The following is an 18,906-nucleotide window of genomic DNA, read 5'->3' on the forward strand; positions in this document are numbered from 1 at the left end:
GAAGGTTGCACTGATTCCAGGCAGGGAGATTGGGCCAGCTCCCTCCAGCCTGCCAGTCCTACCTTCAGCAGCCCAGGAGACTCCCAGGGAGGGTTTGTCCAGAGAGAGAAACAGATTAAGGCAGTCACACTGCATCCTTTCGGTGTCCCTCTGCACTGCTGTGCTTAACATCTCCTGGGTGCTTTGGATTGTCTGGGTTTGTGGGTGAAGGAGTCACGGGGATGCAGTGAAGGGCTGAGCTTGTGCAGTAAAGCTGTGGGGTCAAACACTGCAGAGCTGCTCATGGGGTGGGCAGGTTTTCCTTTGGAAACCTCACCAAAGGCATCATCTGTGACAGCTCTTCCTAAAGAGCTCGTGGAATGGTTGGGCTCTTCCTTGCTTCCCTTTGCCCCAGTCTGTTGCTGGCATTGGCTGCATTCAGTGGCTGCTGTGTCTCTCTGGATGCCAAGCTACTGCTAAGAAACTTCTTCAGTTTGGGTTTTTTTCCAAATGTCCATTTCTGAAAATTTTCTTTCTTTACTGCTGTAACAGTTGTTTTTGTTCAGTAAAGCAGTGTTTTCTTGGTTTTAGGTTCAGCAGGGGCTTTTGGGAAGGGTTACCAGGTGCACAGTATTGTTTTGCAGCAGTTGCTTTTCATTTATTTGGAAGTGTGGATGCATTTAGAAGGGTTAGAAGCAAAAAACTCGTGGGTTGTGTAAACTTGTATGATATGAAGCCTTTTAGCTCAAGTTTGGCAGAAGGCAAACCCACAGGCATCTAAAAGATTTTTGTTTCCTTCTATTGCAATAAAGAAATTTCTTTTTCATGTCTGGACAGGTATCAGTTACGGTGAGCAGTTACAGGAAACTTGCTTTTAAACCTCTGATTTAGTTCAGTTCAAGCCAGTTAAACAGTTTCCATTGGACTGAGAAATTCCCAAGGGCTGGTTGTTTCCTCTTTCCTGCTGGCTCACAGTTGGCACCGGGAATGTCTCATTGGCAGGGGGTAAAGGCAGTTGTCTGAAAACTTGATGAATAACTTCCTCTCCTTAAGACTGAGATGGATTCTTGGTGTGAGGAGTTTGGTGTTTTTCAAGGCCTGGTGTGTAGCAAAATCATCAACTTTCAAAAGTTTCTTTTTACCAGCTACCCTTCTTCTATTTTTCCTACATCTCTCTTCATACAGTGGTGTTTGTTATCCTATGTTGCATCTAGGCAAAGGTGCAGTTACAGTCTGGATGGGCTTGGTGATGCTGCATAATTATATTGCCTGTGAGATCAAAAGTAATTAATTTGGTTGTGTTTCCCTCCCCAAAGGAGCTGCTGGTGCTGAGCCCAGGTAAAGCAGCTGACTTGGCAGCCATTCACTTCAGCGAGCAGATTGAGAGCATCATCTCAAACCTGCAGGTGAGGTGTCAAACTCCATTAGTTTGGGACTTCTGTACAGGGGGGATATCATTCCTGGAGGAAATGATTGCTAAGAGTCATAGTGAGTTGTTGCTGTGTCAGAAAGGGAAGAAAAATAGGTGATAGTTGCTCACTGAAACAGAAGAAAAATAGGTGATAGGTGCTCACTGATAGGAATTGCTACATCTCAATTATTTGGCCTGTTTGTAGAGTTCTGGCCATAAAAATGTATCATCTCAGAGCTGCTGGTTGCAGCGTTCAGTTGGGGTTCAGTATGGCTTGGAGTCCCAGAGCAGAGTTGCTGGCAGCAAACACATCCTCAGAATATTTGTGCAAGACGTGCCTACAGCAGCCCCTTCAGCAGGCACCAGCTGGGAGCTGTGTTTTCTTCAGTGGATATGGTTCAGGGATCACTGCTTTACAGCACATTATTTAAAATAACAATACTCTGTCTCCTCCTGTTGCACAGGACCAGTTCTTGCTCTTCCAGTTCCTGAGGAGTCTCCTTGATCCGAGGTATGTAGAAAATCTGCCCTTTTTACAAACTGCAGCTTGAAAACATGGATTAAAACCTATTCCTTTGAAACAGTGCATCAATATGCAGCCTAGATCAGGCTTAGGAAAGGTGGCCTGTGCCTCAGGATGTCCCAAGTTGAGGAGGACAGCCCAAAAGAAGCGTTGTGGGGAGTGTCCTGCAGGGGAGTCCCTGCTAGCTCCCTGCCTGGGAAGTGCTGTGGCCTCCTGTGCATGGAATGTGCTGCCTCTGGCATGTGGGTGGGAGCTTGGGCACTGCTGCTTCAGCTGCTCCAGGGGGCTGTGGAATGGTTGCCCTGGGGCTGGAGCACCCATTTCTCTTCTCAGCAATGGCAGCTTCTCATCTCATCTCATCTCACTGCTTTGGTTACTTAACCAAGGTGCCCAAGTTTAACATAAAGAGAAGAGCATTTTGGTCAACTGGCATTTTTCATTTCTGTCTTGTTGCAGAACTGCTGCCATATTTCACTGCAAGCTCCTCTTTTTAACTGCTTGCTTGCTCCATCTGCTCCAGTTCTTTCAGTGCTTTGGCACTGAGTGTTCTCTTTCTGTTGAATCAGCATCAAATGCCACAAGACACTTAGAAATGCACAGCTCCAGTTGCTTTCAAGCATTTGTTAATGCAACTGAGGGAGAGATCTTGGTTTGTCAATGAGTTACAAATTAATTGTGCTTAATGAAGAGGAGGAGTAGGAAAAGGCAATATTATCTAAATGCAAGTGTCAATGTTTCAGTTTTTGTTGAAGTGGAATGAAAAGCATGCTTTGGAAGCCAGAACCCGGAATTAATCAATCACCTCTTGGATTTTTTTAGCATGTAAATTAAGGGGAAAAAGCCAACCAACAACCAAACCAAAACCAAAACCCCAAACAAATGTTTTGTTATTTCCTGAGTTTTACAGGCATGTTTGTGTGGAAGGTGTTCATTTCCACACCTCCTGTTTTCTCTGGGGTCAAAACAAAATCAAAAGCTGTTTTGGTTGGGTTTTATAGGAAAGAAATCTGATGATTTAATTAATAGATGATTAATTGGAAAAAAAAAAATGAAGTGAAGCAGAAATGAAACCCAGCTGGATGTTAAGTAGGACTTTGTTTGTGCTGTGGTTTCACTTGCACCCAGTGAAGGTAGTAATTAACCTGGATTTTAATCTTATGTACAGAGTGCCTCCCATAATCTCTGAGTAATAAACGTATCTAATTTCACTCTACCGTAATTAGAGCTATACAGACCCATTTCTCCTGTAGTTACCTTCTAATCACAGGCAACATGTGATGTGTTCAAGCCAGCAAGGGGAAGCAACTTTCTGTATCTCATCTTCCCCCAGGTCTGTGCTTTTCCCTCAAGGGTGATGTTCCATGTGGTGCACTAGGCCACATGGCTTTTTCTTAATAACACTCAGATCCTGAGGCCTGTTCTCCATGCTGTGAAGTTGTTTTCTTCTGAGACCTATTGCAAGGAGCTGAACTGTATCCTGGGAGAGGCAGAGAAGGAGGGGAAATCTTGCTCTGCAGACCCTAAGTGCAGATACACCTACACTTTGTAGTATATTTATACATAAAATAGTGATTAGGCTCTTCTGCAAACATCAGTCTCTTTTCATCCAATCTAAATGTTTACATGCGTTTGTGAAGCAAAATTCTTGTTAAAATAAAGACTCTTAGAGCAGTAAATGAGCTTTTGAAGGTCTCAGATACAAATGATTGCTTGATCATATGGGGACAAGACTCATCGTACTGGTCTAACTATCCGAGTTGGTGGAATTGCATTAGGGATTAATTTGGCCCATTTAATTTAGCTAGAGATTTATTTTTAAGGAGGGGGAAGGGAGGAAACAGGGTTAACAGGAATTGCCTGGGGAAATTAAAACCAAATGTCTGTATGTTTGTAGCATAAAGCAGCCCCAGGAAACAGAGAATGTAGTAGGGATTGCTCAGCTCATTAATCACAGTCTTTGCTACAAGTCCATTTTAAACTCTTGGGTTTTTTCCTCTAAAAATCCCAACACAGGAAAGCATTGTCTGTTGGCATTTGTGTTTATATATTTTACCAACAATATTAACTTACTTAGCCACACGGTGTTCTGGGTTTATAAATGTAGTAACAGACTCCTAAACCATGAGGGTTTCTCCCAAGGCCTCTCCTCTGTGTCCAGCTGCCTGTGACACTTGCAGGGCTCCCTTGTGCCAGGTTTTGTGAGGAATCAGCTTCTCTCTTGCTTTTTGGAAAGTGTATGGCAGGGGAGATGTCAGATATGGTCATATTGGAGTGAACACAATCCTGTGGAGCTGAGCAGGACTTAGGACTGTTGATTAGTTTTAGAAATTATCAAAATCCAGCTTTCTTTCCATTGTCTCTTCTCTGCGCTTCTTGATGAAATGAATGGCTGAGGGAAGGGTGAGCTTGCTCATGAAATCATGAATACTTGGTGCCAGAGTTATTTCCAGACTTGAAGTTTGCTCTCATGCTCTAGATGCATGAGTTGCCATTTTTCCTGTCTTGGTAGACCAGACATCATTTTAGAGAGGGTTTTATTTTAGCCTACTCACAGAAAGAGGAGCGCTCACTCCCTTGCAGGCACTGGGGGAGTGTACAGGGTGTTTGTTGTGGGAGGCAGGGATGGTGAATGCTGAATTCAGGGTGTTTGTTTGGTCCTTCAAGGTCCATCCTTTGCTGTCAGAACACAATAGTTTGGGCACAGTTTTTGTGGAGCTGTGCCCATACCTTGCACACTGTGATCAGTACCTGGGTGAGGCTTTTGTTTCTGGGCGTGTTGCATTTATAATCATTGTAATCACAGTAAGCTGCTCTCTTGGCTTGCTCGGGGCACAGCATTCTCCTGACCTTTCTTGGATGATAATGCCTTTTGTAGCTCCCAGGAAATAGAGGGTACTGGATATCAGACCTTTTCCATCCCATGGCTGTAGGGTTTGCACACTAACAGGTCTTCTCCTGCTCAGGAATTTGTGTTCAGAAAGGTAACAAAACTCAATATATGCACCCTGATCCATTTCCTTTCCTAGCAGGAGCTTCAGCAGAAACCCCTGTTTCCTAGCCAGGATAAACTTCCCCTGTTTCTCTGTGTGATGCACCAGTCCTAGAACTGCCATGGGAAGTGTAATGTGCAGTGGCAGAGAGCTGCTGTTCATTTAAGGGTTGCAGGTGCTGTATCTGACTCCAGGAAAGCATCATCCTTTCTCTCCTCACTCTGAAGTCTCCTCCTTCACATTGCTCTTTTTAAAAACAAGATTAGTAGGAAACTGTGGGGACAAAGGGACATGGGCACTGCTCACAGTTCTGTTCTCTCTTCTGTTCCCCCCACATGAGGAGTGAGTTTGCTTAATAATGAGCCCAGGGATTAGAAAATGGGGATGTTTCTCTAAAAGAAGTATGAGTTCCTTTTTCAGTGAGGTAGATCAAAGGGATGAAACATTAAAGTGTGGTAAAGGAAGTCAAAGAAGAATTTCAGGAACAATAAGCAAAAAGCAACAAAACATTTCCTCAAACACATGCAGAGCAGGTGTGTAGGACAGACAGTAAGAGTCTGAACAGAGCTCTCAGACCATCAGGCTTCATTGAAGAAATGAGGCAAATTCTTTGTGCCTCTTTGCCATGGAGTTGCTGGAGATGTGTCTGTGCTGGTCTCTTTCTTCACAGGAGTCTTTGAGAGTTTAATTTGTACTGAGGCATCAGGAGAATATGTTGTGGAACAAATGAAATGGCTGCTGAGAGACTTCCAGCACCAGTAACTAGTAGAAACAGCATAATTTTTCTCTTAAAACCAGATTTTTTTCCTTCTCTATTAAGGATAAAAGACAACGCACAATTGAATAAGAAACTCTTCTTCCTAGCCAAATTTGTGGGCTAGAATTTGACTTGAGTCTCTTGTGCCTGTTTTATTCCAGAGAAGGCATTAACCAAGACCTGCTACACCTCCCACCCTGCATCAGTGAGCAGTTCATCGAGCTGCTCTGTCAGTACAGCCCGGACCAGGTTTTGGAGACACTCAAAGTTCTGGAATACTGCAGACTGGAGGAAACCATCCAGGTAGGAAAAGGATGTATGAGGACAGGGGCCAGGGGATGCATTCAAATCAGCTCCTACCCTTTTAAACTGCTGTAAAGATACTTTAGCTTAGGCTTGGATTAGTTCCTGGATGATCTTCCAGTCTGTTTCTAGCACACTCCGTCCCTCTGAGCTGCTAAACTGCTCTCCTGCAGCACAGGGCTGACTCTGAGTTGGCTCTCAGGGCTAATAAGAAAGGGCTGTTAGTGCTCTGAAGCTGCTGAGAAACTGCAGAGTGGAGGGTGGCTGTGTTGCTGCTAATTATGTTGGGGGTATACGAAATCACGGGCCTGGGGTTTTTGGAAAGCAACACTGCCAAAATCTGCCTTGTGCTGGGAGAGCAACTGTTCCTTCTTTGTATGGAAACCGTTCCGGTAATTTCTGAGTGCTGGTGGTGGCAATGGTGCAAGCTGAGAAATAAAAGGAGATGCAGGAGAGCTGCTCAGCCTGGGTAAGGTGCCTGTGAGCACAGGCACTCCCAGCCCTGGCCATCTGCTCGGCATTGTCTCGTGGATAAACAAACACTGGCAGCTTTCTTCAGACAGACATTTACCTTTCTTTTCCTTTCAACTCAGATAACCCAAAAACATCAGCTCCATGAGGCTTCTTCCTATTTACTGGAGAAGAAGGGAGATATCCATGGTGCCTTTTTGGTTATGCTTGAGGTACAGTACTCCCAGCTCCTGAATGTGGCATTGTTGCCATGCCATGCCATCAGTATGGTGGCCTGTGCTCAGGCTGGATGTTGTCCTTGTTCCTCAATTTGTTTCCCACTAGAGTCCAGGGAAGCATTTGCTTTCTGTCAAATACTAATAAATGGAGGTGTCTGCAGACTCAGAACATCAGTACGTTTTTCTGAGAAGTCTTCAGCCATTTAGTAGATAATATATGCTGAAATTTGTTTTTCATAGCCAAAAATCATCTTTCAGCTCCTGCTTTCCCTTCCATATTTGGAAAGCTGTTTATGCCATGTTAGTCGTGCTGGGGAGGAAAATGGGGGTGAGCCTGTGCAACCACACCTTTGACAAATATTTCTATCAGGATTCTTGGGAGTAAACTCCCTAGTTGACTGTTCTGTGTCCTCTCTTTTGTTTCAGCGATTGCAGAGCAAGTTGCTGATGCTTACTCAAGATGATGAAAGTAAGAGTTATCAAGTTAAATTCCATTTTCTATTAAAAACAGACAGATAAACACAAAAATGTGAAGTGCTTGTGTCTGACACCTGGTATAATGAGATTGTTTCAGGTTTCTAGGCATTGCAGTGACACTGTTCATATTTACATGGCTGTGGTAGTTATTTGGATGACACTCCCTCACTCTGGTGCTCTGATCTCAGTAGAAACCTGGAGCACTGTGAGGGATGGTTTGTGTGTGTGTGGTCAGCTGCCCTGTCAGCTTTTCCTGTTGGGACTGGTCCTCTCACTGCCTTACCAAACACATTTCCCGTGTCAGAATCCATTCAAACTCATCACTGAGCTTCAGCTGGCATTATATGGGAATAGTGATGGGAGACAGCTGGGAGTAGCTTTTTTGAAAGCAAATTTCTCAGATAAGTAAGAATGTTCTGCCCCCAGAAAATGAGCATATGCACAGATGTGCTGTTCACTAGCCCAAGGACTCATTGGCACCTAATTAAATGCAGTGCCCATAGTCATTACTTAATTGTATCCTAAACCACAGCTAAGATCTTCCTTATTGGATTAAATGAAATGTTTTATTTGCCCAATTTATTGTGCTATTCAGGAAAAGTGCCAAAAACCAGGACTTGTCTTTATAACGTAGTTGTAAGCAGACTTTAGATGAACAGCATGGTTTTATTTTGCAGAAGGATTGATAGTTAACTTATCTAATGGGGGTTAACTTGTCTAATAGTTTTTATAATTGTAATTTGCTTTTTCCCCCCTGACACTTAGGCTCAGCTGAACCTTCCTTGATAGAAAATATTGAAGATACTTTAATGAAAACAATTGCTCTTTGCCAGAGGAATTCACACAGTTTAGACCAGCAACAGCGAGAGGTAAGGTCATCAAAAATATGTCACTAAAATCAGCCCGGGCCTCTGTGTATCCTGAAGCTTTGCCTCACGTGGGTCTTGCTCTCCCCATCCCCTGGATGCTGGTATGTCCAGGCAGTTGCCATGTGCCTCTCCTTGTGTTCTTCTTGTGGTGCTTCAGGCTTTGGACCCATAAGAGAGAAATCCTCGCTCACGAGGCTGAAGCACAAAGCAAAGTTTAGGTCCGAGGGAGGAAGGGATGAGACCACAGCCTTTCCCCCTTTCCAGCCTCAGATGGAAGTTGGGCACAATTGTCAGTCAGACACTTCAGAGGCACTGTGAGCTCTGAGCCAGCTTCCTGGTGGCACCAAGCTGCTGCTGCTGTCACTGTGGCTGCAGAGCCTGTTCACAGCCCCTGAACTGAGTGTCAGCCTGGGCTCTGGGGGGGAGGCCATGCAGCTGCCTTGAGCTCTTGCAGAGGTAGCTGGCTTTGCCCATCTTGCATTTCCATTTTGCCCATAACAGTGACACAAAGGCATCTTTAGTCCTAAGATTCTGCATAATTTGTGTAATTTCTGAACTCAGAGCAGAGAATGTTGTTCCCATGTCTGAGGAGGTGGCATGGCTGAAAGCCAAGAACTCTGTAATTTCTTCACGAGCACTGCCCAGTGTGAGAGGTGACCTGCTCCATTTCATCCCTGCAATGGTGTCACTGTACAACAGATAGGGAGAGAATTTAGATGTCTTTTCCCATTTGGGATCCATTTCCTGTGCTACCCACTCTGTGAGCTGTCTCTGCCCTGGAGAGTTTGCCTCTCACATGGAGAAGCAGTTGGGGACTGAAGGAAGCAAGCACAGGTTGTTGTGACAATTGCAGTGCAGTGCTTTGCTCTGAAGTTACTTTGCCATGTTTCAGCTCTGTCCCACTGCAGTCATCAGAAATGCAGTTCTGTTCTCAGAATGTGGAAGTGAGTCTTGGCCAGTGGCTTCTCACGTTGTTCACAGCTCATTTTTAGCACTGCCCTGTTCTTACTGGTTCTTTCCTCACCTTCAATGATTCCAGGCCCTGTGGTTTCCCCTGCTGGAGGCCATGATGTCCCCACAGAAATCCTCTGGTTCGTTGCAGTGTCCATACTCTGAATGTGAGTACTTTGGCATTTGTGGCCCCAGATATCAAAAAATATCAAAAGTTGTGTGCTGTCTCTCTCCTCTGATGAATGAATAGAAGAAAAGCAGTTTTGTGACTCCATTCCTAAATATCCTGCTCCCTGACCTGCAGGGAGCTCAGGCTGGGTGTTTGGTAGGCTGCAGCTGTCAGGTAGATAAGGTTTTTTTCATTTACTTTGTTTTGAAAGCCTACCACAGGCTGTGCTAATAAGTTGATTGCACTGAGGATGGTCTCTGAAAGAGCCAAGGTGCACAGTGTGTACAAAGGCTTTGTAGGTTGCAGGGAGCACTTGGGGAACTCCTGATGTAGTACACTGGCACTGTGCATGCCCAGCCCTTCTGTGCACCTCTGCCTGCACCTGTCTGCCATATATAAAATCAGTACGACTTGAGTACACCAGCTAAATTATCTACTCCACTTCTGAGTCAGCAGCACACCTCAAACTGCAGCCTCCCTTTGTGGGAGAGGTAAGAGTAGTTAAAAAGGGGCTTAGATGCTTTGGTCTTGGCAGTCCCCAGCACAGGAAGGACGTGGAGCTGCTGGAGAGAGCCTGGAGGAGGCACCAAGGTGATCAGAGGATGGAGCAGCTCTGCTGGGAGGAAAGGCTGGGAGAGTTGGGTTAGATGGGATACTGGGAAGAAATTCTTCCCTGTGGGAGTGCTGAGGCCCTGGCACAGGGTGCCCAGAGAAGCTGTGGCTGCCCCTGGATCCCTGGAAGTGTCCAAGGCCAGGCTGGACGGGGCTTGGAGCACCCTGGGCTAGTGGAAGGTGTCCCTGCCCATGGACTGGATGAGCTTTAAGGTCCCTTCCGACCCAAACTACTCTGGGATTCTCTGACTAATGTCTTTTGCTCCGTCCCAGACCTGTGCTAAGGATCTAGGAACAAGTTTTGTGCAAAGGTCAACACTGGGAATTTTTAGAGTCTGTGGGCAATAACACAGACAAGGATCCAAACTGGGATTGGTAGTGATAGGAAAGTGGATGTTGGTGCTACCAAGTAAGTCAAAGTGTGGGTGTTTACTGTAGGGGGTGTGGAAAGGAATGCAGAAGTATTGTGGGATCAAAACCTTGTGAACACCCCTTTTGCTGCAAAAAGCTGTGTGCTTAGTGTAGTATGTGCAGGAGAAGAAACATAAAAGCTATTTTCAAACCAGAAAACATGACCCGAAATAAAACACTCTTTATCTGTAAGACTGATCTCTCTTTACTCCTGGAATCCTAATGAACTACTGTGGCTGTTGTGTTTGACATTCCAGCTTTGAAGAGTTTGACAATGCAAGTGCTGAACAACATGGCTGCATTTATTGCTCTTCCTTCAATCCTGCAGAGAATTCTCCAGGTGAGTTCCTGAAGAGAAGATTTCACCAAGCTGTGCCACTGGTTATTGGGAAAAGGTATTCCCAGGTCATTAGAGATCAGATCAGCTAATTGTCTGTTCAGTGTTTCAGTAAAAGTTCTGTTGGTGAGACATAAGGTGTAAAAGCTGATAGAATTATCTGGGGAGACGTGTGGGAGCACACAGACCTGTGAGAAGGTAATCGAAGTAATTCCTGCAAACCACATAAAATACTATCTCAAAGGTTGCAATTACTTGGAACTGAAACTTGGCAGGTTTAGGGGCAAAGCCACAATGAATTTCCCAAAACTTGGCACTAAATTTGTTGAAAGCCTCTGGGATGGGCAGTTGTGAAGACACTACAGCAAAGTGTGTAGGCTTTTGCAGAAAGATCATGATTGGGCCCAAAATGTTATTGATGGTGCAATATTATTTTAGAGATGCAGTTAGTGAGTAGCAAACTTGCAGAAGAGCTGATTTTAAGCAGAGCTTTGGGTTGAGAGATCACAAGCGACTATAATTTGTTAATTTGCAAAACAGATGAAAGCTGATGTTGGAATTTGATAACAAACCTTGAGAAATGCAGAAAAGGAATTAGAATAATTGTCTGTGTTGTGGAGTGGAACAATTGAAGGGTTGAGACAGTGTTGAAACACTGTTGAGGGTTTCTGTTCCAGGTGAGAGAGGAAAAGGGCTTACAGGCATCACAGGGTGAACACACACCTCTAGCAACCTCTTGGTTTGATCTTAATAATATGCACAGTCCTGGATTTTGAACAAACTCATAAGATAGCAAAGCACGATGTAAGAGAGTGGATAAAAAGTGTGTTCAAATGAACTGTGGTTTTATCAAAGATAGGAAGTGTCAAGCAAACCTCATGGCTCTTCAGTAACTTATTTAGTCTACTTTTAGCTGAGGTTTTGGTATAATTTCCTGTTGGGCTTTGTTTGATGTTTAATGTAGGCAGGAAACAATGGAGAAGCTGTGAGTGAGTGGAAGGCTGCCAGGGAAGGGAGGCTTCCCTGGGTTGTGCTGAGAACTGCCAGGAAGGGGTGGGAGTCAAAGCAGTGACCACTGTGCAGATAACACAGTTGGGAGGTGTGACAGTGTGATGGAAGATGCTGTTCTCCTTTGGGATGAAGGGACACTTTGTTGATGGCAATCTTCACATATTTCATTCTATTTCTTTTCTGGTGGACTCTTTTAGCAGCAATAGAAAATCCCTGTTCCAGGGGCTGGCACTGATGTCCTGGAGGCAGCAGGGGAGAGAAATGTCTTTGTCTGTTGTAGAGGGAAGTGGATGGTGTGATGGCTCTGCTGGGGAGGCTGAGGGGATGCTACATCAGATGGAGTGCTTTACTGAGGACAGAAATGGGTCAGGCATCACTGAGAGCAGCATGTGGAGCTCTGGTCACTGGGTATGGAGGCAGGGGGGACCTGCTCCTGCTCATTCCACCTCCCTGGTCAGCCTGACAAATTCAGTCTGACTAAAGAGAGATTTGGTAAGGCAGATTTTTTGAACAATTAGAGCAAAAAATGATGACTTCTTAAAGTGCAGAGAAAAGGACTGAATTCCAGGTAAACAGCATTAGTATCAGAAGTTCATAAAATGGGGCAGTAATTGGTACCTTGTAGCTCAAAAACAGGTGTAGGGAAAATAACGTCATAAAGATCAAGAGAAGATCCTATGGAAGGAGAGGTGGTGTTGGTTTACAGGATCTCTAAGTTGACTTTGCCTCTTAACACCTACTCTTCTATAGATTTCACTCACACCCATGCATTTGCACACCCCTGAGGTGTGTGGAGTGCTGGGACCTGGATTGTTTGTGGGCAGCAGGGAGGGTGTGAGCCCCTCACTGCATCCTGGGGATCCTCTGACTGGTGCCAACAGCTCAGCTGCGTCCTTCAGAAATTGCTGGCTGTTTAAAGGTGGATTTTCACCTCTGAAGCTTACTTAAGCCTCTCCCAACTTCTTATCCTCCTCATTAGGAGATGGGCTCTTCTCCGGGGAGCTTGTCTGTGCTGGGTCTCCCCAGTGTGCTGCCTTCAGTGCCTGTTCCCCCCTCTGGAGACAGTGTCCTTTGTTACAGGACAGACCCTTCATTGAACCCTGTGCTCTTGTCCTTAACCCCACATTTCCATTCACTCTGCCTTCACACCAGCCCTTATTCCTGGGTTCCTGGCACTGCACTGCTCCAGCTCACTGTCGCCTTTGGGTTTGTGGCTGTGTTTTGTCAAACTCTTGCTCCAGGGCTTGCAGAGGGTGCCTGTGGGAGGTTTCTGTGGAGTTTATTTGAATGCACAGCTTGGCCCTTGGGAGAACAATGCCTTGAATCCAGCTGAAAGCTGTGTTGGGATGGTGATGAGCAGGTCTTACTCTGTGGCCTTGTCATGAGTGCCCAGCTCAAATGTTCAGGGATTCTGAACCCTGGCCCTGCTGGGGATCAGGGTGAGAACTCCCTTGGAGCTAGGCAGCAGAGAGCACAGGATTTTTTGCCTCCCAGTCGTCTGCTTCATTGGGTGACTGGGGAATGCCATCCAAGTGCCCTGCAGGGAAGAATCACAACATGGCAGGCATAGGTGGTGCTTTCCCAGACAGGAAGAGCCCTGTGTTGTTAGCCCTGGCTGGGTGTTCCTTTTGCAGAGCTGTGTAGTTGCTCTTTGAAGCCGTGTAAAATTCCAAACCCCGGTGGCAAACCCTTCTGTCCTGGCTCTGAGTGCTCTGCAGGGCACTTAGATGTGCTGCTGATGTGCCACCTTAACTGTGACCACAAGGAATTATTGAAACCAGCCTTTCTGGGCCCTGAAGTGCATACAGCCTTTCCCAAGCCCTCCAAATATTTTGGTCAAATGCAGAATTAGAAGTGGTGCTTGTCTGACAGGGCCCTTAAAATGCTGTTCCAGCAGAGCTCAAGGCTTGGTGGTAGAGCATAGATGTGCTGGAGCTGCAGGCTGGGAGGTGGCACAGCTGCCCAGGAATTCACTGGGGATTTGTTGGAAGGTGGATAACATCAGTAAACTGAGGTAGATTATCTTGCCTTTTCTGAAAAGGAATTAGAGTATTCCAATTTTAGCAGGCTGTTTTTCTTCCTCTTCTGGGCTTAACTACTTACAGATTATACTTTATGCAAATGTTAAGTTTGCAACCAAAGTGCTTGGCCAAAGGGCACCTTGCGAGGGCTGGGGCCAGACCTGCAGCTTTCCCAGAGAACAGGCAAGCTCCTGGCACCTGCCTTTCCCAGCTCTTGGGCTCAACATTATCTAACTGAAGTCATGTGAAATAACAATTGATAGATCTGCTCCTGCTCATCCTTTGTAGTGTTGGGGAGTTAGTTATTAACTGGGAAGTCTGAACTAACCACATTAGGAGAGATACCAGAGGAATCCTCTTGAGCATTAAGAAAAATTCCATGTTATTAAGGATGTGAGTGCTCTCTGAAGAGGGCTGAGGCTGAGTGTTAATTCCCTTACAAAGCTGTAATCCTTCATGAATGCTTTGTGAACAGATGCAGATGATGCCTCCTTCAAAATGGAGAACTGGAGAAGCCAGAAATGCAAAAGCTACCTGTAGGGACCCCAAAGAGGGGAAGGAAGGATTCTCTAAAAACTGTTCCAGAGTGGAAGCAGAAAGATCCAGAAAGTCCTTGTATTTTTTCCATTCCTGCACAGGGCTTTGGCTGTTTTTCTTCCTAGTCCGGGGGATCAGCACTGGGATTAGTTGTGTGTGCAGTGGTTGCTCTGGCCCCTTGCAGAGGGGAGAAGCTGAAGTGAATGTGTTTGCAGAGTGCATCTATTAGCACTGGTAGCAAAGCAAGTGCTATTTCCTGGACCCAGGAAGAAATGGGAAATGGAAGAGACAGAGCTGGCTGAAAGGGCTGCACGAGCACCTCTGGGCTGTGTGTGGATCCCTGCCAGCTCTTCCCCATCTGTTTGTTGGTGGCAGCCCTGGGCAGCCAGTTTGGCTCTGGCTCCTTGTGCCCATGCTACGTTCCCAGGGCAGCACCAGCCTGGGAGCAGCTGCTGGGCTCTGTTCCTGGTTGGTGCAGTGCCTGTTCCACTGCACAGGATGGCACATCCAAGTCTGCAGCATGCCTGAACTCCAACCCAAACCCCATTTTCTAAGGTGGAATTAATGAAAGATATTCCTCCATAAAAGTAATTGATCCCGTGAGGCTTTTGTGACTGGAAATTCTGTGGGGTCTGAAGCTGTGGTTTGGAAGCATTTTAAGTGTCTGGAGCAGTGACCTGGGGGCTGTGGGTGTGATGCTGGAGGTAGGCAGGCAGCTCCAGCCCATCCCATCTGGTGGCTCTGGCAGGGAATGGCCATGGACTCACTGCTGGCACTGAGCTGCCGGGCTCGGGGTGAGGCTTTGCCTGGCCATGGGCCTCCCCTGTAGAGAAGAAAGTCCATTTTCTTGTTTTTAGAGCTCATCAAGCATGACTTGAGGAAAAGACAGCAATTGAAAGTCCTCAGACTTGTGTTGTCCCTCTGCGAAGGTGCAGGTGAATCTTTATTCTTCTCTCTTCTTCACATCTCCTCTTCCTCTGCTGTGTGTCCAGACAGCAAGCCTGTGGCTTTGAAAGTGTCCACTTGCAGCTTAGGAAGTTTGAGGTGCTGTATGGAAATGGTGGGATCTGGACAGTTTGTGAGTGACCTGTTGGCCATGTACTTGAGGGCTTTAGGAGAGGAGCTGCTGGCTGCCTGCCTGACTGCTCTGTGCTCTGGATCACATTTCTGCTGTGGAATTCCATTGCATCCCTAATCCCTGCAGTGACTCAGTGCACTGCACTTCCTGTGCTGTGCTGCTAAATGGTGCAGGCAGAAGGGAGCCTCGGAGTGTTCAGGCTGTGCTGTTCACCCAGCAGAAAAGGAGCCTGTGCAGCACATCCAGCTCTTTGTGCTTCATCCAGCGTGCTCCAGATCCACAGCTGGTTTTGACTCAGTGCTGTAACTCAGGGCTGCTTTCATTCCGGTTTGAACGTCGGTGTTTCTGCCTGTCACGTTGCCTATGAGGGCTGTTGTTCGAGAGTTCCTTGACTTGCTTTCTGTAGCTTTGGTGATCCCTCAGGGTGTCTTGCAGTGTAGCTTCCATGCTGCTTTAGTTGGCTTTGTCAGTTGGCTTTTCCACTCTCAATTCTCCTTGCCCAGTCCCAGCATGGAATCAGCTTTGCTCCTAGTCCTTCTCATTCATCTTATCCAGAGCTTGTTTATCCCACTCCTGTTCCCGTTGTGTCCCCACCATTTTTCTACTCTCTGGGTTAGTTTCCTTTCCGCATCATGCATCAGGACATTTTGGCAATGTCCTGCCCATCCCACCAGACAGCTTCCTGCACAGAGTGATGCTTCAGGGGGTTCCAGGGTGGGTGTGCAGGGATGTTTGGGCTGGAACAAGCTGGAGGAAGGGGGAGATGCACAGGCTGATGACCTGTACCACAGCCCTGTGCTTGTGCTGCTGGGACATGGCAATAAAGCTGCTCAGGGCACGTGCAAGTCAGCCCTGCAGCACCGGGAGAGCCCCAGGGCCCTGCTCCCTCTGCCAGCTGGGATGTAGGCGCAGCAGTGACCAGGTGTGCTCTTCCAGCCTGCAGCTGAGGGGTGTGGGATGAGCCTGGGGGTGAGGCACCCCTGGCTGGGCAAGAGTGCAGGGCTGGCAGCTGGCTGGCCACGCTGTTCCCTTCAGTATTCCTCAGTGCACTCTCCAGTCAGCTCCTGCAGCTCCTGAATGGAGTTTCCAGTTTTGAGCCAGGCACACTAATTTATATTGGTGTTGTCATCTACTGCATTTTGCTAATTACTGATTTTCCCATCAGTACATGGGATTATTCTGCTGTCCCTGTGCATGTGCAGCATAGTTAACTCTGCAGTCGTAGCTTCTGTTTGCAGTTCCAGTCCAGAGGAAAAAAAAGACCTAAAAAGAATCAGAATGGTCGTATCCTGTGATTCAACTGCAGCTTTGCATTTCTTCATACAGGATCCAGTTTATGGAAAAGGGAAACTTGGAGAAATTCAAGGGCTTGTCCTGGGAATGCTGGACACTTTCAACTATGAACAAGTAAGTTGCTTGTGTTTCTGTTCTGCCCACTGCAGCATTATTTTAGCTGCCTGGCTTATTGCTCTCTCTCTCATTTGTCATTTCTGTCTGCAGGGCAAAGTCAATGGACATGTGAGTGATTTCTGTGTGATTGGGGGATGGTGAGGGAGTTTGTTTTGCTCACAGATTGCAAGTGAAGGGACTGACAGGTACATGGTGACCACCTCTGCAGCTCAGTTCTGTGTTAAATGTGCCAGAAGGATAAACATCTGCTTTTTCTCCAGCTCATCCTGCAGTTAGGGACTCGAAGGCACAAAGCTGATATGTTTTGTCTTTATATGCAGTTTTAAATAACAGGTTTTTAAGTTAGGCTGTTCTTACACTTCCCAGTGGTAATGCTGCACTTCTCTGTGACCTGATGTGATTTCCTCTTAATCTCAGTCCTGCTTTTCTCAGTCCAGTCCCAAATCCCAGGCAGTCTCCACACTTCAGCAATTTTCTGAAACTCCTTTCCCCCTAAACAGGATGCACAGTGCTCCTCCAGGTCCCTCTCCCTGCTCATGTGGCAGTGCCATCCCAGCTGCTGCTCAGGGCAGGCCCCTGGGCACCAGCAGCCAGTGCAGAAACACAGTGGGAAATAGCTTTGCTGTGGAGGCTGCACACCAGGAGCCTTTATCTGTGTTTGGGTTCTTGCAGAAGGTGTGGGCAGCTCCTGCCCCCTGTCCCTGCCTGGCAGCTCAGGGACAGGCTGTGTGCCCAGATGGGACCCTCTGGTGCAGCCTTTTGCAGCTGCTGCTGTGGAGCACAGATGGAGCAGGGAGCAGAGCCCCTGTGCCTGGGAGAAACCCGATGCTGGAAACCCGGGGTGGTTCTTTGGGCTCTTTGAAAATGGGCATCCCTCAGGAAGGACAAGCAGATGAGCAGTTCAGGGTTTTTTTTAAGACTTTAATTGCCATAGTGCATTTGAGCTTTGATTTTTATTAGCACGTTTCTCCTAAAATGGGGATGTAAGCAGTAGCTTGCCAGGTAGGAGAGAGAAAAATAAGGTTTAGTGTCGAAGATGAGAAAATGGGCCTGCCATGCCTCTCTTAATGCTCTTGGGTAAAAGTCAATACAGGACTTGTCTGTTTGAGAGTGCAGAGGAATTGCTCCATTAACATGTGATGAAAGGATAAGTGTTTTGAGGTCAGTGGATAGAAAGCATAGGAGGAGAAGTGATTTTATTGGGTTGTTTCTGCTCTTAGTGAGCTGCTAAGCTGCTTGTTGTGAAGAACTGGTCGGCAGGGAGTTCCTGCAGTCTGGAGGTGACAGACTGACCTACTCTGTGTGTTGTCTTCCACACAGACCCTTCTAGAGACAACCACGAGCCTTTTAAACCACGATCTCCACTGGTCCCTGTGTAACCTGAGAGCCTCTGTCACCAGAGGCCTTACCCCAAAGCAGGATTACTGCTGCATCTGTCTCCAGCAGTACAAAAGGAGGCAAGAAACTGCTGATGAAATCATTGTTTTCAGGTAAAGTTAAGGGGTGGGATTGCAGCTGTGATCATGTTGATAGTTTAAAAGGGGAAACAAATCTACTGGTTGGCTCACCCGAGGAACGCTCTGTATTCCTGGGAGCACATCTCCCTGCTGCCTGGCAGGGTGAGAGGGCTGGCTAATCACACCCATCCAGAGCCTGCTTTGCATGCAGCCAGCTCTGCCTGGCAGGAGGAATTGGCTCCCGGTTCCAGGAGCTGCCTGTCAGTTTTCTGTCCCCTCTCCCAGCAGTGTGCTTTGGGCACTGCAGCACCCTGGGCTCATTTGTGTGTTTGTACATCTTGGATCTGCCACAGCCCTGGCATCTCCCATGTCCTATCTGTGCCCAGGTGTCTGTAAAAGAAGGTGAAATCACTGTTACCTTGACGTTATGGTCTGTAGCTGTATCAGCAAATGGGCTCCCGGTGTTGATTCTGTGAGTCTGGAAATCAGGAGGGTGATCTGTACTCCCAGATCCAGCCTTTTCCCCCTGGCCAGCCCCTTCCCCTCCACCGTGCAGAGCTCAGGAGGTGCTGCCCTGCTTCCCAGCACTGACTCCCTCTCTTCCCAGCTGTGGCCACTTGTACCACTCACTGTGCCTGCTGAGTAAGGAGTGTGGGATGGTCACCAAGGGCATCATGAGGTGGATGTGCTACAAATGCAACTCAAGCAACAAGGGAGGGAAGCTGAGTGAGAACTTCTCAGAGCTGAAAAAAGGGACTGCAGCATCCCTGGCACAGGTAAGGCTTGTGAGGTGGTTTCTCTTCAGGTAAACTTTCATCATCACTTTGTTCTTTGTCTGTGCTTCCAGACAGGCCCCTGATCAGTACCTGTCAAACACTCTCAGCAGCTAATTGGTCACTTTTCTGAATGCCCGT

At 46.9% G+C, this 18,906-nt stretch overlaps 1 protein-coding gene across 2 annotated transcripts in view; it reads left to right on the top strand.

The window, feature by feature from the left end:
• VPS8 (VPS8 subunit of CORVET complex) overlaps window positions 1–18,906 on the top strand; it is a 68,447-nt gene that overhangs the window by 39,145 nt on the left and 10,396 nt on the right. For both annotated transcript variants that reach the window (XM_082288358.1, XM_082288359.1), the window contains exons 33-43: window positions 1,296–1,385; window positions 1,855–1,901; window positions 5,822–5,963; window positions 6,557–6,646; window positions 7,079–7,121; window positions 7,895–7,998; window positions 9,038–9,116; window positions 10,399–10,481; window positions 16,452–16,532; window positions 17,856–18,025; window positions 18,600–18,768. In XM_082288358.1, the coding sequence (XP_082144484.1) occupies window positions 1,296–1,385; window positions 1,855–1,901; window positions 5,822–5,963; window positions 6,557–6,646; window positions 7,079–7,121; window positions 7,895–7,998; window positions 9,038–9,116; window positions 10,399–10,481; window positions 16,452–16,532; window positions 17,856–18,025; window positions 18,600–18,768 (1,098 nt within the window). The remainder of the gene's footprint in view (window positions 1–1,295; window positions 1,386–1,854; window positions 1,902–5,821; window positions 5,964–6,556; window positions 6,647–7,078; window positions 7,122–7,894; window positions 7,999–9,037; window positions 9,117–10,398; window positions 10,482–16,451; window positions 16,533–17,855; window positions 18,026–18,599; window positions 18,769–18,906) is intronic.

The sequence above is a fragment of the Coloeus monedula genome, assembly GCF_965178545.1.
Source record: "Coloeus monedula genome assembly, chromosome: 10".
Classification (NCBI taxonomy): Eukaryota; Metazoa; Chordata; class Aves; order Passeriformes; family Corvidae; genus Coloeus; species Coloeus monedula.